General features: G+C 48.3%; 1 protein-coding gene across 1 annotated transcript in view; it reads left to right on the top strand.

The window, feature by feature from the left end:
* Positions 1–4,348: 4,348 nt before the first annotated feature.
* Positions 4,349–12,362, top strand: part of LOC148131766 (E3 ubiquitin-protein ligase TRIM7-like) — a 68,293-nt gene continuing 60,279 nt past the window's right edge. The window contains exons 1-6 of the mRNA XM_087954129.1: positions 4,349–4,361; positions 6,629–6,724; positions 6,810–7,039; positions 7,155–7,177; positions 8,053–8,168; positions 8,502–8,555. Of these exons, the coding sequence (XP_087810255.1) occupies positions 4,349–4,361; positions 6,629–6,724; positions 6,810–7,039; positions 7,155–7,177; positions 8,053–8,168; positions 8,502–8,555 (532 nt within the window). The remainder of the gene's footprint in view (positions 4,362–6,628; positions 6,725–6,809; positions 7,040–7,154; positions 7,178–8,052; positions 8,169–8,501; positions 8,556–12,362) is intronic.

The raw sequence follows: 12,362 nt of genomic DNA on the forward strand, positions 1-12,362 counted from the left end.
GAAAGCAACTGCCATGAGTTAGGGAGTTCAGGCAACAATGGAGGAAACCTCCCCCAACCCCTCGAGGGTCAATTTAGTGACCAATCAGGATTACAGATGTGGCCACGTGACATGAACTACATTTCCCAAGATACCTTTTAACTACATTTACCATGATGCATTCCCTTAAGGGGACAGCTGATCATTCTTAAGTAACTATCCAATTCCCACAGACGATGCAGATTGGACAATCCATTCCAGAGAGGATATTTTGAAACTCCTTGCGGCAAAGCTAAAAAAAGACACGAGCGGGAGGATGAGAAAGCGAGTCCCTCACCCAAGATCCAAAACAGGACGGAAGCCATTAAGCCACAGTAGGAATTGCCCCCTTTCAGAACCCAAGCCCCTTCCTTGCAGTCCAAACTTTAAAGTCACAGAAACCAGGGAAGCTCAGATATACAATAAGCCTTGAGGTCGACCAGATTAGCTCAGATTGCATTCCCTCTTTTTTAGTATTACCGTTATTGTCAAGAGTACAACTTGTGTACAGTGAGGTTGGCTGAGCCTCCCTTTGTGCACACACACACACACACACACACACACACACACACCAACACAACTCACAGTGAGGACAGAAGTCCCCAACCCAGTCCCAATCTTATTGCACCATGGGAACTTATTGCACTGGCCCCGCAAGTTAATCCTCCTACTCCAGTAGCCCCATTAAGGTCTCTCCTGCCATATACTCTTAACCTTCAGCTCCAGGATCCTGCCAAGCTGCTCTGGAGCCTGGCTCTCCAGCTATCCCTAAATCCAGAAGCCGAGCAGACTTTGTGGCTGGCAGCCAGGCACGTCTGACTGTTGGGAGAGCAGGCCTGGCCTGGCGCAGCCCCTTGTTGCCGAGCCGTTTAAGGTCACTGAGCACCTGGCAACCTGGGGCCCCGGCTGCTGGGCTGCAGGACGTGGGCGCTAGGCAGGGGTCCAGACAGACGGCAGCAGTAGCTCTGCAGGCCCACCCAGGCGGCTGCTGGGCTCCGCGGGAGATCATGGCTCACCGACCATCCGCCTTCCTGCCATCTGTGGGCAGGCTGCTGCCTGTAGGACCTGGATTGGGCCCTGGGCATACCTGAAGCAGCGGGACCTTGGACTGTCCCCTAACCACCCTCCTCCCGGTGCCACAGGGGCTTCTGGCCAACCCCCCATTGAACCCAGCCAGGGTGGGCCCATCATCACTTCCCAGGATCAAACATGTTCAGCCTCCGGTTCAAACAGGAAGCCCTGCCTGGAGGCAACGAGGGCAGCTGAGACGTTAGGGGAGGGGAGGCTGGCCCCGTTTCTCCCTGGCGATGCTCCTGTGGGCCGCCAAATGCCCCGAAGGTGCCCCCTCTCCACTGGAAGTGTGGGGAGGAAGAGGAGGAGGGCAGGGCCAGGTGTCCCAGGGCACAGCAATACCTTTGTGGGCTCTGCACTTCAGTCCTCCAGCGAGCAGCAGCAGCAGCAGCAAAAGGCACCGTCTCTGCAGGAGGGGAATGGGAGGGACCAAAGTATGTCGAAACAAGAGTAACAGTTCAGATTGCCTAAGGCTTACAAACCTCAGGAAGGAAACTCCGGAGGAGAATGACGGATGATGAAGGGGGCATTTCTCCAAGGGAGGCCAGGCAGAGTCTTGTGCCCAGAAGGACCAAGGCCATTAACCAGCTGTCTTCAACCCGGCTTCCCCTCCAGGGATTGCAAAGAGCCAAGAAAGGTTTGGGGTAAATACCTGAGGCATCTTCTCTGCTGGGAACCTTCATTTGGAGCTCCGGCCCAAGCGGGAACTTTCCATTGCTGCAGAAATGAACAGCGGAGAGTTTCCCTCCCTGCTTCTAGCCAGACTTCTTGGCTGCCCTTTCTGGGGGAGACCCAGCCCCACTGAGGCCGCCCTTCCCTCCCTCTCTCCCTCCCTCCCTTATTCCCAGGCCTTTTGCAGAGGTCCCGGTGTGAGCCATTTCTCCCCTCCCCTCCGTGCAAGCAAGCTCTCCAGCAATGAGGTCCCTAGCTTGGGAGGGGGAGGTCAGCCTTGGGCAGGCAGTGGGGGTCCTGCCCTGATGGGCCCACGCAGCCCCCCACCCTCTTTTGGACCCTGGCTGAGGCCTCTTTGGGGGAGGGGGCTCTGGATCCAGACCCCGCAAAGGGCCCTGAGCGGCTGCAGGACTTGCGCCCGGCCGGCCTCCCTTGTCCAGCAGAAACAGTGCAGGGGGGAGGGGAAGGGATGCTTGGCAGTTCATGGCACTAAAAGGATGAAAAGGTTAAAAAGCCCCCCCCCCCTGCATAAAATGCCTCCAATCCACCCACAGGAACCCCGGAGACCCCAAAGGCTGAAGGTGGGGCCAGTGTGGGGGAGGCTTTGGGGGGGTGAAGTGGAAAGGCAGCCCGGAAGGACCGGCCGGTTAAAACCAGGGCTTGAGTGGCACCTGGGCAGCTGCGAGCCCAGACGGGTCCTGTCCATCCCTGGGTCTGGTTTTGGGTTCAAACGGGGACCAATCTCTCCAGATTGACTTATTTTTGTCCCGTTCCTTTAATGCATAACTCAAGGCAGGGAACATACTACAGCGATCTCCCTTTCTCCTCTTCTTTTCCCCCAACAGCCCTGCGAGGTGGCTTAGGCTGAGACGGAGAGGGAGACTTTCCCAGCGTCAGCTTTCCTGCCTAAGGCAGAACTAGAACTCGCATCTCCTGGCGATTCCCTCAAAGTCACCCAGCCGGCTTTCATGCTTACGGGGAGAGAGAGAGACAGAGAGAGGCCTGGGTGGCAGAGGACAAGATCTGGAAGGGCAATTTACGGCTAAGAGGGCAATTTACGGCGTAACTCTGAACGTCCGCTAAGGGAACGCTCTTGGAGTTTTCTGTGTTCTGCTTGATTGGTGTTTCTAATATCTCCTGTCTGTTTTCTGGCTTTTTTTGTGTCGTGATTGGCTGGCAACATTGTGTTTCTGTATTGGAGGCCTTTAGTGCAGCTTGGCTCCGAGTAAATGGACGGCTATCATTTGTTAGGAAGCTAGGTTTCATCTGGGTGCCTGGTTGGGGTGTGTTTGAGCTGGAAGTATCAGGGAGGATCTGTTTGTGCCCAGGTGTTTTGCTGGCTAGTGGTGTGGAGATTTTTTTCTTTGTGAGTGCAGGCTTCCAAATGATTGACAGTCTGGTGGAATCATCTCTTCTATTCATGCTTTCAGGTCTTTTTTCAATCTCTATGGCTTCTCTGATAGTTCTGTGGCTGGGATTTTCTATAGTGGCTAGGGTTTTGGTGCCATTGAAGTCCATGCTATGACCTGTTGCTTTCATGTGTTGGACTAGTGAGGAAGTGTGTTCCAGCTTCTTTACTGCATTTTTGTGTTCATCCAGGCGGGTACTTATTCTTCCATTGGTCTGTCCGATGTATGTGGCCGGGCATGATGCACAGGGGACTTCGTATATGCCTTGGTTTTCCAGGTCAATTTTATCTTTGTGTAGTATCTTACTGATTTTGTCTGTAGTACCTCTTATGTAGGGCAGGACAGCTGTTCCATGGGTCTGTTCATCTTCTAGGTCTCCATTATGTCTCAGTGTGTTTTTGTGGATCAAGCCGGTGATTTTGCTTTTGTGGAAGCCGTTGGCTGTCAGTACTTTAGTCAGGATGCATAGTTCAGTCTTTATGTGTGTCTTGTCTGCCAGGCGTTTGGTTCTGGCGATTAGTGTTTTGGCCACAGAGTTTATCTGTGCTGGGTGGTGGTGGGATTGGGCGCTGAGATAGCGGTTGGTGTGTGTTTTCTTCTGGTATATGGTGTGTCCTAGTGTGCCATCTGTTTTTTTGTAGATTAGTACATCTAGGAATGGCAGTTGTTTGTTTGTTTCCGTTTCAATGGTGCACTTGATTTTGGGGTGTGTGCTGTTTAGGTGTGTTAGGAAATTGTTTAGGTTTTCTTTTCCATGGGGCCAAATCACAAATGTGTCATCGATGTATCTTAACCATAGTTTGGGTTTGTGGGTGGCATTAGCCAGGGCTCTGGATTCGAATTCTTCCATGAACAGGTTTGCAATGACAGTGGTGATCCCATAGGGGCTCCTTCAATTTGCTTGTATCTTTGTCCTTTGTATATGAAATATGTGTTGGTTAAGAGGTGTTCTGTTATTTTTGATGATTTCAAGAGTTTCTTTTATCAGGACTTGAGTGAATAGTGAAACCACATCGAAACTTACAAGCAGATCTTTTTGTTCCACGTGTAGATCTTTGATCATTTCCAAGAAGTGGTATGAGTTTTGTACACGTGAAGCTGCTGTTTCAGCATGGGACTGTAGCTGTTTTGCTAAGTGTTTGGCTAGGTTTTGTAGTGGTGCTACTCTGGAGCTGACCATGGGTCTGAGAGGTATGCAGGAATGGCAACACTCCCAGCAACAACAGAACAGAACAACCCAGGTTTCTGGCTCCATCTTACGGCCGTTTGAGGAACCACACCCAATTACAATTTTAGCATTCCCTTAAAGAGACAGTAGTAAATGTCTACCCTGGTTTGTATATTTCCAACCCAACTGTTCGGTGGCTATCAATTCCTAACAAATTTAAATTAAAAATTAAATTTAAATTTAATTTAAATTTAAAAATTAAATTTAAATTTAAAAATTTTAAATTTAAAAATTAAATTTACCATTAAAGCCAACATCTTTAACACATTCTTCGGCTCAGTATTTGTAAACAGCAATGGATCATGCCCAGTATTTCCTAGCCGTACCACAGATAACAATAATGATCTAATACATATCGATTTCACAGAAGACAATGTTGAAAAATCACTACGCAATCTGAAACCATCTCTATCTATTGGACCGGATGGAATATGTGCCTACTTCTTAAGAAAGCTATCCACTGCCATAGCCAAACCTCTAAGCATAATCTTTGAAAAATCTTTCAGGACCAGCTCCTTGCCTAAACTATGGTCACAAGCCACAGTCATCCCCATCTTCAAAAAGGGAGACCCAAGCCTAGTTGAAAATTACAGGCCAATCTCCTTATGCTGCGTCACCTGTAAAGTCATGGAATCAATTATTAACCAATCCATCATCCTCCACTTAGAGACAAATAACCTACTCTCCAATAAACAATTTGGTTTCAGAAAAAAACTATCCTGTAATCTACAACTCTTACACTGCAAAAACATATGGACGACACAACTCGACCAGGGCAAAGCAATAGACGCAGTCTACATAGACTTCTGTAAAGCCTTTGATTCAGTGGTACACGACAAACTACTCCTAAAAATAAAATCCTATGGTATCTCTGGACAACTGAATAACTGGATAGAAGCATTCCTGTCAAACAGACAACAAATGGTCAAAATCGGGAGCGTCCTATCAAATCCAGTACCTGTCAATAGTGGTGTCCCCCAAGGCAGTGTTCTAGGACCAACTCTCTTCATACTCTACATAAACGACCTCTGTGATCATATTAAGAGCAATTGCGTTCTCTTCGCTGATGATGTAAAGCTGTTCAATACCACAGACAATACTGCTACCCTACAAAAAGATCTTGACTATGTATCAGAATGGTCAAACAAATGGCAACTTCAAATCTCAACAAATAAATGCTCTGTCTTACATATTGGCAAAAAAATCAGAAAATAAAATACAAGCTGAATAGTCAAGAACTTGTTGATGACCCAAGCTCTGTAAAGGACCTTGGAATACTCACCTCTAATGATCTAAGTGCTAGAGCCCACTGCAACTACATAGCCAAAAAGGCACTAAGAGTTGTTAACCTAATCCTACGTAGCTTTTTCTCTGGTAATATCACACTACTAACCAGAGCATACAAAACATTTGCTAGACCAATACTCGAATACAGTTCATCAGTCTGGAACCCACATTACGTATCTGATATTAGCACAATTGAGAAAGTCCAGAAATATTTCACAAGAAGAGTTCTCCACTCCTCTACTCGTTGTAGAATACCTTATGCCACCAGACTTGAAATTCTAGAACTAGAAAACCTTGAATTACGCCGTCTTCGGTCTGACTTAAGCATGGTATATAAAATCATACATTGCAATGTCCTACCTGTCAGTGAATACTTCAGCTTCAACCATAACAACACAAGAACACACAATAGATACAAACTCAAAGTAAACCGCACCAAACTTGATTGCAGGAAATACGACTTCAGCAATAGAGTGGTCAATGTCTGGAATACTCTACCCAACTCTGTAGTTTCTTCCCCAAACCCCAAAAACTTTAACCTTAGACTGTCTACTATTGACCTCACCCCTTTCCTAAGAGGTCTGTAGGGGGCGTGCATAAGCGCACCAACGTGCCTACCGTCCCTGTCCTATTGTTTTTCTTATTCTTTTATTTTTCTTATATGTACCCATTTCATGTATTCACAACTATGTATACACTTATACTTATTATCTTGTAAACAATTGGCAAATCAAATAAATAAATAAATAAATAAATAAATAAATAAAGTGCATGGGGCACTCCATCAGGAGACGGGGGCAGACCGACTCTCAGTTGCTCTCCTCCTCGTGGGCCCCTGCCTGCCCCTGGGAGCCCCAGCTGGGCACAGGGTTCCTATGGCCCCCTCTGGGTGGGAGCGCTGCCATTTGGGACCCAGGAATGGCACCCTCTCCTCCCCGTGCAGGACTTACTGGATGGCCTCCCGAGGCCCCTGAGGAAGAAGAGGAAGAAGCTGCTGCATCAGAGGCAGGCCGAGGAGGAGAGCCGGCAGGAGTGCCAGGTGGGTCTCTTGTGGAGGGGGCAGGAGGCAGCCCTGGGAAATCTCCCCCCTCCCTCTGAGTCCCCCCTCTTCTTCTGCCCCACAGGTGCTAATGGCACCGAGAAGCAGCAGGTGGGCCTGGTGCTGGAGTCCCTGCAGGAGCTGCTCCGGGAGAGGCAGCCAGTCTGGGTGGGCTGGCTGGCCGAGCAGGAGGAGAAGATGGAGGCTGAGCGGGCGGTGGCCCTGGCCAAGTTCAATTGGGAGGCCTTCTACCTGCAGCAGCTGATGGCCCAGACGGAGAGGAAGTGCCGCCAGCCGGACGGGGAATTCTTGCAGGTGGGGGGGCCCTTGCTGGCCTCAAGGAGGGGAGCAGAGGGTCCTGGGGGGGGTGGAGGGGGGATCGGCAACCTTTGCGAGGGCCGGCACCCATTTCTCTCTTCTCCTCTTTCAGGACATCCAGGACACCGTAGACAGGTAGGCGCCTTCCCCACCCCTGTCTCTGTGGGTCGGTTTGTGCCCAGAATTTCTGGGGTGGCCGCATCCTTTCGGATTTTGTGGCCGAGAGATGCTGGTTGTAGGGCCTTTGGTGCTCTCAGAGCTCAGCTGACTTCCTGCAGATGTTTTGTTACCCGACTAGGCAACACCATCGGTGCTGGGAGGGAGTGGGGTTTGCTCCCTCTTGATACGCAAGTAGGTTGGTCTCAGTTGGGGAGCTGTTTATGCCTCAGTGGTTGCTCAGGCATTGTAAACAACGCAGATGAGGCACCACCAATGCAGACACACAATCCAACAGCAAACAGCAGCCCAACCAGGGAGCCCCCAAGGAGAGAACAACAGTCCCACCAATACTGTCAGGGGAAGCCAGGAGTGCAGGCAGGCCTCGCCCTCACGACCACAGCTGAAGCCAAGATTTCTGTTCCTAAGTGAGACAGTCATTGACTGAGTTTTGCCCCATGTTAAGACTTTTCTTGTCACAATTGTTAAGCGAATCACTGCAGATGATAAGTTAGTAAAACCTTAGTCCTTGGTACAGTAAGATCAGAATCACACTGACGTTTGTGTTGAGTTTGTGTCTTTCCTCGCTTCTCTACTGAACTCTACACTGGTTCAGTGCGCAGAGTCGGTTGCGATCAAAGCAACAAACATCGGTTGCATAAAAAGCAAGCCAGGATTCAGGCCACATCCTAAACTCAGGTTTGGAAAACCCGAGTCCTGTACTCACCTGGCAAGATTCTGGAAAGGAGCGACTTGGTTCACACACCCCACGGCCAACCCAGCCCCGCCGGCCCCCCCAATGTTGTGGGAAGGCAGCCAGGTAGCTGTGTGAGGCCACCCTCCTTGTGTCACAGGTGCCGGAGTTACGTGGTGGGGCGCGTAGAGAGGGCCTCTCCCAAGCTGCATGGCAGACTCTGGAAACTCTTGCAGAAAACCGCCTCTGTAAGGCAGATTGTGGACAGTTACAAAGGTGAGGGGCCCTTTCAGGAGGCGGCTGGGGGTCTTGGGCCCTCAGGAGGAGCCCCAGGAGTTCTGGGGGGGGGTCTGGGCCCTCCTGCCACCCTTCCTACTGGGGGATCTTGGGTAAGCCATGCCCAATCCAGCTCCATCCAACCCCTGGCTGGGTGAAGGGGGGATGCTTCTTCCACTGATCAGTCACCCCACAACCATGGTCCTTGGGGGTGGGATCACCTGGCAGGGAACAAGATGCTGCTGCCAACAGGGTGGCTTCCGCTCATGGGCATTGCCCACGGGCGGCTGTTTCTCATCCCGGTCCTGTTTTTTCCTTTCCTCCGAATCTCAGCCTCTCTGCAGGTGACTCTGACCAGGGAGAACCTGGAGCGACTTCTGACTACAGGTAAAACCCCTGGGGCTGGTGGGGGGGAGGAGTCAGTGGGGGAGGGGCTTGCAAAGACCACCAGGCCTCACAGCAGCGGTTTCCCCACATCGCCAGGAGTGACGCCTGCCAGGAGTGGCTTCCTCCGTGGGGTGGAAGCCCCGAGTCTGGGGGGCCCCCAAAGGCAGCCTCTGGGGGAGGAGTGGGGTCCCTCATGGCCACACGGAGACGGCCCTTCCCTGCCACCCCTTGGCCCTTCCAGAAAAGAGCCACGGGAGAGGGTGCTGAGAGCTTCCCGGGCATAGAAGAGCCCAGCGGGGGCCTCAGTGTTGTGTTGTTCCTTGTGAGAAGTGGGGGAGGGGGCTTCCTCAGTCCCCCCACCCTGATTTTAAACTTCTATCCCTTCTTCCCCAGTACTTGCTCCACAACAGCCGAGATCTCGTAAAGGTAACAGCACATGGAGGAAAAGGTCTACGTTGGGGCCTGTCTGCACAGTAGAGGGTGGGTCCCAGCTGCAGTGCCCTGTGTACCCTTGACGTTGGACACCCCCTGCCTGAACCAGCCCTCCAGGCGGCTGATGGGTCAGCAGGCGCTGCTGTAAATGGGGGACCCATGACCCCAAAGCAGCCACCCAAGTGTGGTAGGTGGGCCTTGGGCACTGCAGAAGGTAATATATTTTGGAATCAAGACAACCCTTCTTTGAAGTTTGCTGTCAGGGTTCCAGCAGTTCCTCCCAATTAAATCACGAGTCCGTAGAGTTGTAATTGCAGGAATGTTCCAGCCTCGGATGGCAAACCTCAGATAAAGAATGTTTCCAAGCAAATACAACTCAGGTAAACAAAGTCACTCATCTAAAGGAGGATTAGAGAGAGGAAGTAAACATATGTTAAACTTTAACTAGAGATAATTAATTGTATTAATTACTGTGCTAAACAGTAACAAAAGTTAAGCAGTAACCAAAGTTAACCAATGATGGAGGATAATTAAAAATGTGTATAAATGCAAGACTAGACGCCAATAAAGATCATAATGATTCAGTTGTTCATGATCAAACAACTCGACTGCCTCATCATTACAACATGAGTCTGGAGCCAAACTTCCAAAACTTCCAAAGGATTTATATGGAGTTAACATCCTGGCACTGCCTGGGTGTAGCCGACGCTGAGGCACATCATTCACTGTCACCCTTGACCCTGGTTTCCCCCATCCCCTGGGTGTATCGTAATCCATATTCTCCAATGGGACACCCCCATAGCCAAGAGTCATCCATCAGGCTCTCCAGTCAGAATTTTGCATGGCAGAAACTTTGGTCACCTAGAAACTATCTTTGAAAACATTTATGGAATGCGCTTTTGGTTTTAAGCCTGCCGCACTGCTTTTTCCCCCCATCCCTTTCTGTTGGCAACTCTAAAAAGACCATAGAAATATTTGATGAGTTGACACTTGCCTGGCATCACGTCTCATGGTAGCGTGTTCCAGGGATGACCGAATGGCCCAGTTTGCTCCCCTTGGCATCCTGCTGCCCTCCGCCCTCTAAGCAGGTGTAAGCAGCCACGCTTCCCTTCCCTGAGCGGGTGGAGCACCCTATAAGATGGAGTTCCCCAACCTTTTCGCCTTCGCTGATCGGGGGGTGGGGGTTGGGGTGGAGGTAGGGGATGGTCCTTCGTGTGTGGAGGGAAACCACATCCCTTGGCTTGCGCGAGTGGGGATGCACGCAGCTGCGTTCACAGTCACCCACCAGCTCTGTGGTCTGGTTCCAAAAGGCTGAACACACGGTAGGGGTCCAGGGCCTGGGAGTGGGGGAACCCTGATAATATAATATAATATAATATAATATAATATAATATAATATAATATAATATAATATAATATAATATAGTAATGTAATGTAATGTAATGTAATGTAATGTAATATAATAATATAATATAATATAATATAATATAATATAATATAATATAATATAATATAATAAATATAATATAATTAATATAATATAATATAATATAATATAATATAATATAATATAATATAATATAATATAATAAATACAATACTATACTATACTATACTATACTATACTATACTATACTATACTATACTATACTATACTATACTATACTATACTATACTATATACTATATACTATATAATATAATAATATATAATAATATATAATATAATAATAGATATTTGTCTGCAAAACGTGGCTGAACACATCCCTCCCTGACTCTATTATCCATAGTAAGAGACTATCACGTGTACCGGTCTGATCGTGAAATCCGCAGAGGAGGTGGTGTTGCTATCTTCTATAAAAAGTCCCTAAATCTAAAACATATTCAAGTTTCACAGGAATTTGTTCTTCCTGAGACCATCGTCTGTGAGCTGTCCTTAAATACCACAATTCGCTTCTAACTATGTTACAGAGCCCCTGATTACAACATCGTACATGTGAACAAGTTAACTACACTACTAACATGGGCACACACCCCTGCCCACACCCCCTTACCTGGCATAAGGTATTCTGCAACGAGTAGAGGAAGTCTTCTTGTGAAATATTTCTGGACTTTCTCAACTGTGCTAAATATCAGATACGTAATGTGGGTTCCAGACTGATGAGCTGTATTCGAGTATTGGTCTAGCGAATGTTTTGTATGCTCTAGTTAGTAGTGTGACATTACCGGAGAAAAAGCTACGCAGGATTAGGTTAACAACTCTTAATGCCTTTTTGGCTATGTAGTTACAGTGGGCTCTAGCACTTAGATCATTAGGGATGAGTACTCCAAGGTCCTTGACAGAGCTTGGATCCTCAACAGGGTCTTGACTATTCAGCTTGTATTTTATTTTCTGATTTTTTTGGCCAATATGTAAGACAGAGCATTTATTAGTTGAGATTTGAAGTTGTCATTTGTTTGACCGTTAAATGCAGATTTGGAGCTATAGGACGGCCTTGCTACTGCTTCTTCTTTGTTGTTGTTGTTCTACAGATCTTACTCCTTTAGCTGGAAGTGTAGCCCTGCCTAGCTTTGATGTGATTTCTCTTATCTGATTTATTCTATTTTTATCCACTATTTTTATTATTTTATCATTTTTATTTACTCATGTTCCTTGCTCTGTCGGGAGGACAGGATCCTTGGTATACTTGTGAGGAGCTCTGCCATTGTTTGCATTAGGACTCGTTTCTTCCCGACTCCCGACTCCTTTTCCTCTGGATTTAGAACTTGCTTCAGTGACTAGACTCTATGCTATATTACACAGCTCCTCCTCTATTGTGCTACTTAATATAATGAAGACAAGGAAAAGGAGCAGATCTCTCACTGACCTGGTTCCTCAACCTTCTCTGAAGCAATCCAAGATTGAGGACTTTGTTTTGGCTCGGCCTCTCGGTTTGAAAGCTCCTGCTCCCTTTTGTCTGGCTGCTGCCGGTTGTCGCGATCTTTCTTCCGATGGTTGAGGGCGTCCCCCGAGTTGAGAACAAAGGCTTGTCTAAAACTCGGCCCCCAACCAATCCTTAAAAGAGCCCACCCTTACAGAACTTTTGGCTCAGCAATGTTTCTTGGTTGCAGAAACTACAGCGAGCATCCAGCTCCAGCGGGATGAAATAGTAAGTACTTTAAACTACTTAGTTTCCTGGACTACCAGTGGGAGCCCTGGGTTGACCGTTCAGCAGCCTGATGCGGAGGCAGGGTTCTCCCTGCCAAGCCTCAACAAAAGCACTGGCCAACGTAATCCTACCAATAGTTCGAACTTTACATCTTTTGGCGCAAACAGTCACCTGGTCTTACAGTCAAAACAGGTGGCCCTCATAATTAATCCCATTAATGGCAACT

Source organism: Notechis scutatus, chromosome 2 (assembly GCF_049901735.1).
Source record: "Notechis scutatus isolate UNSWTSFEM ecotype Mainland chromosome 2, rNotScu1.2, whole genome shotgun sequence".
In the NCBI taxonomy this organism is placed as follows: domain Eukaryota; kingdom Metazoa; phylum Chordata; class Lepidosauria; order Squamata; family Elapidae; genus Notechis; species Notechis scutatus.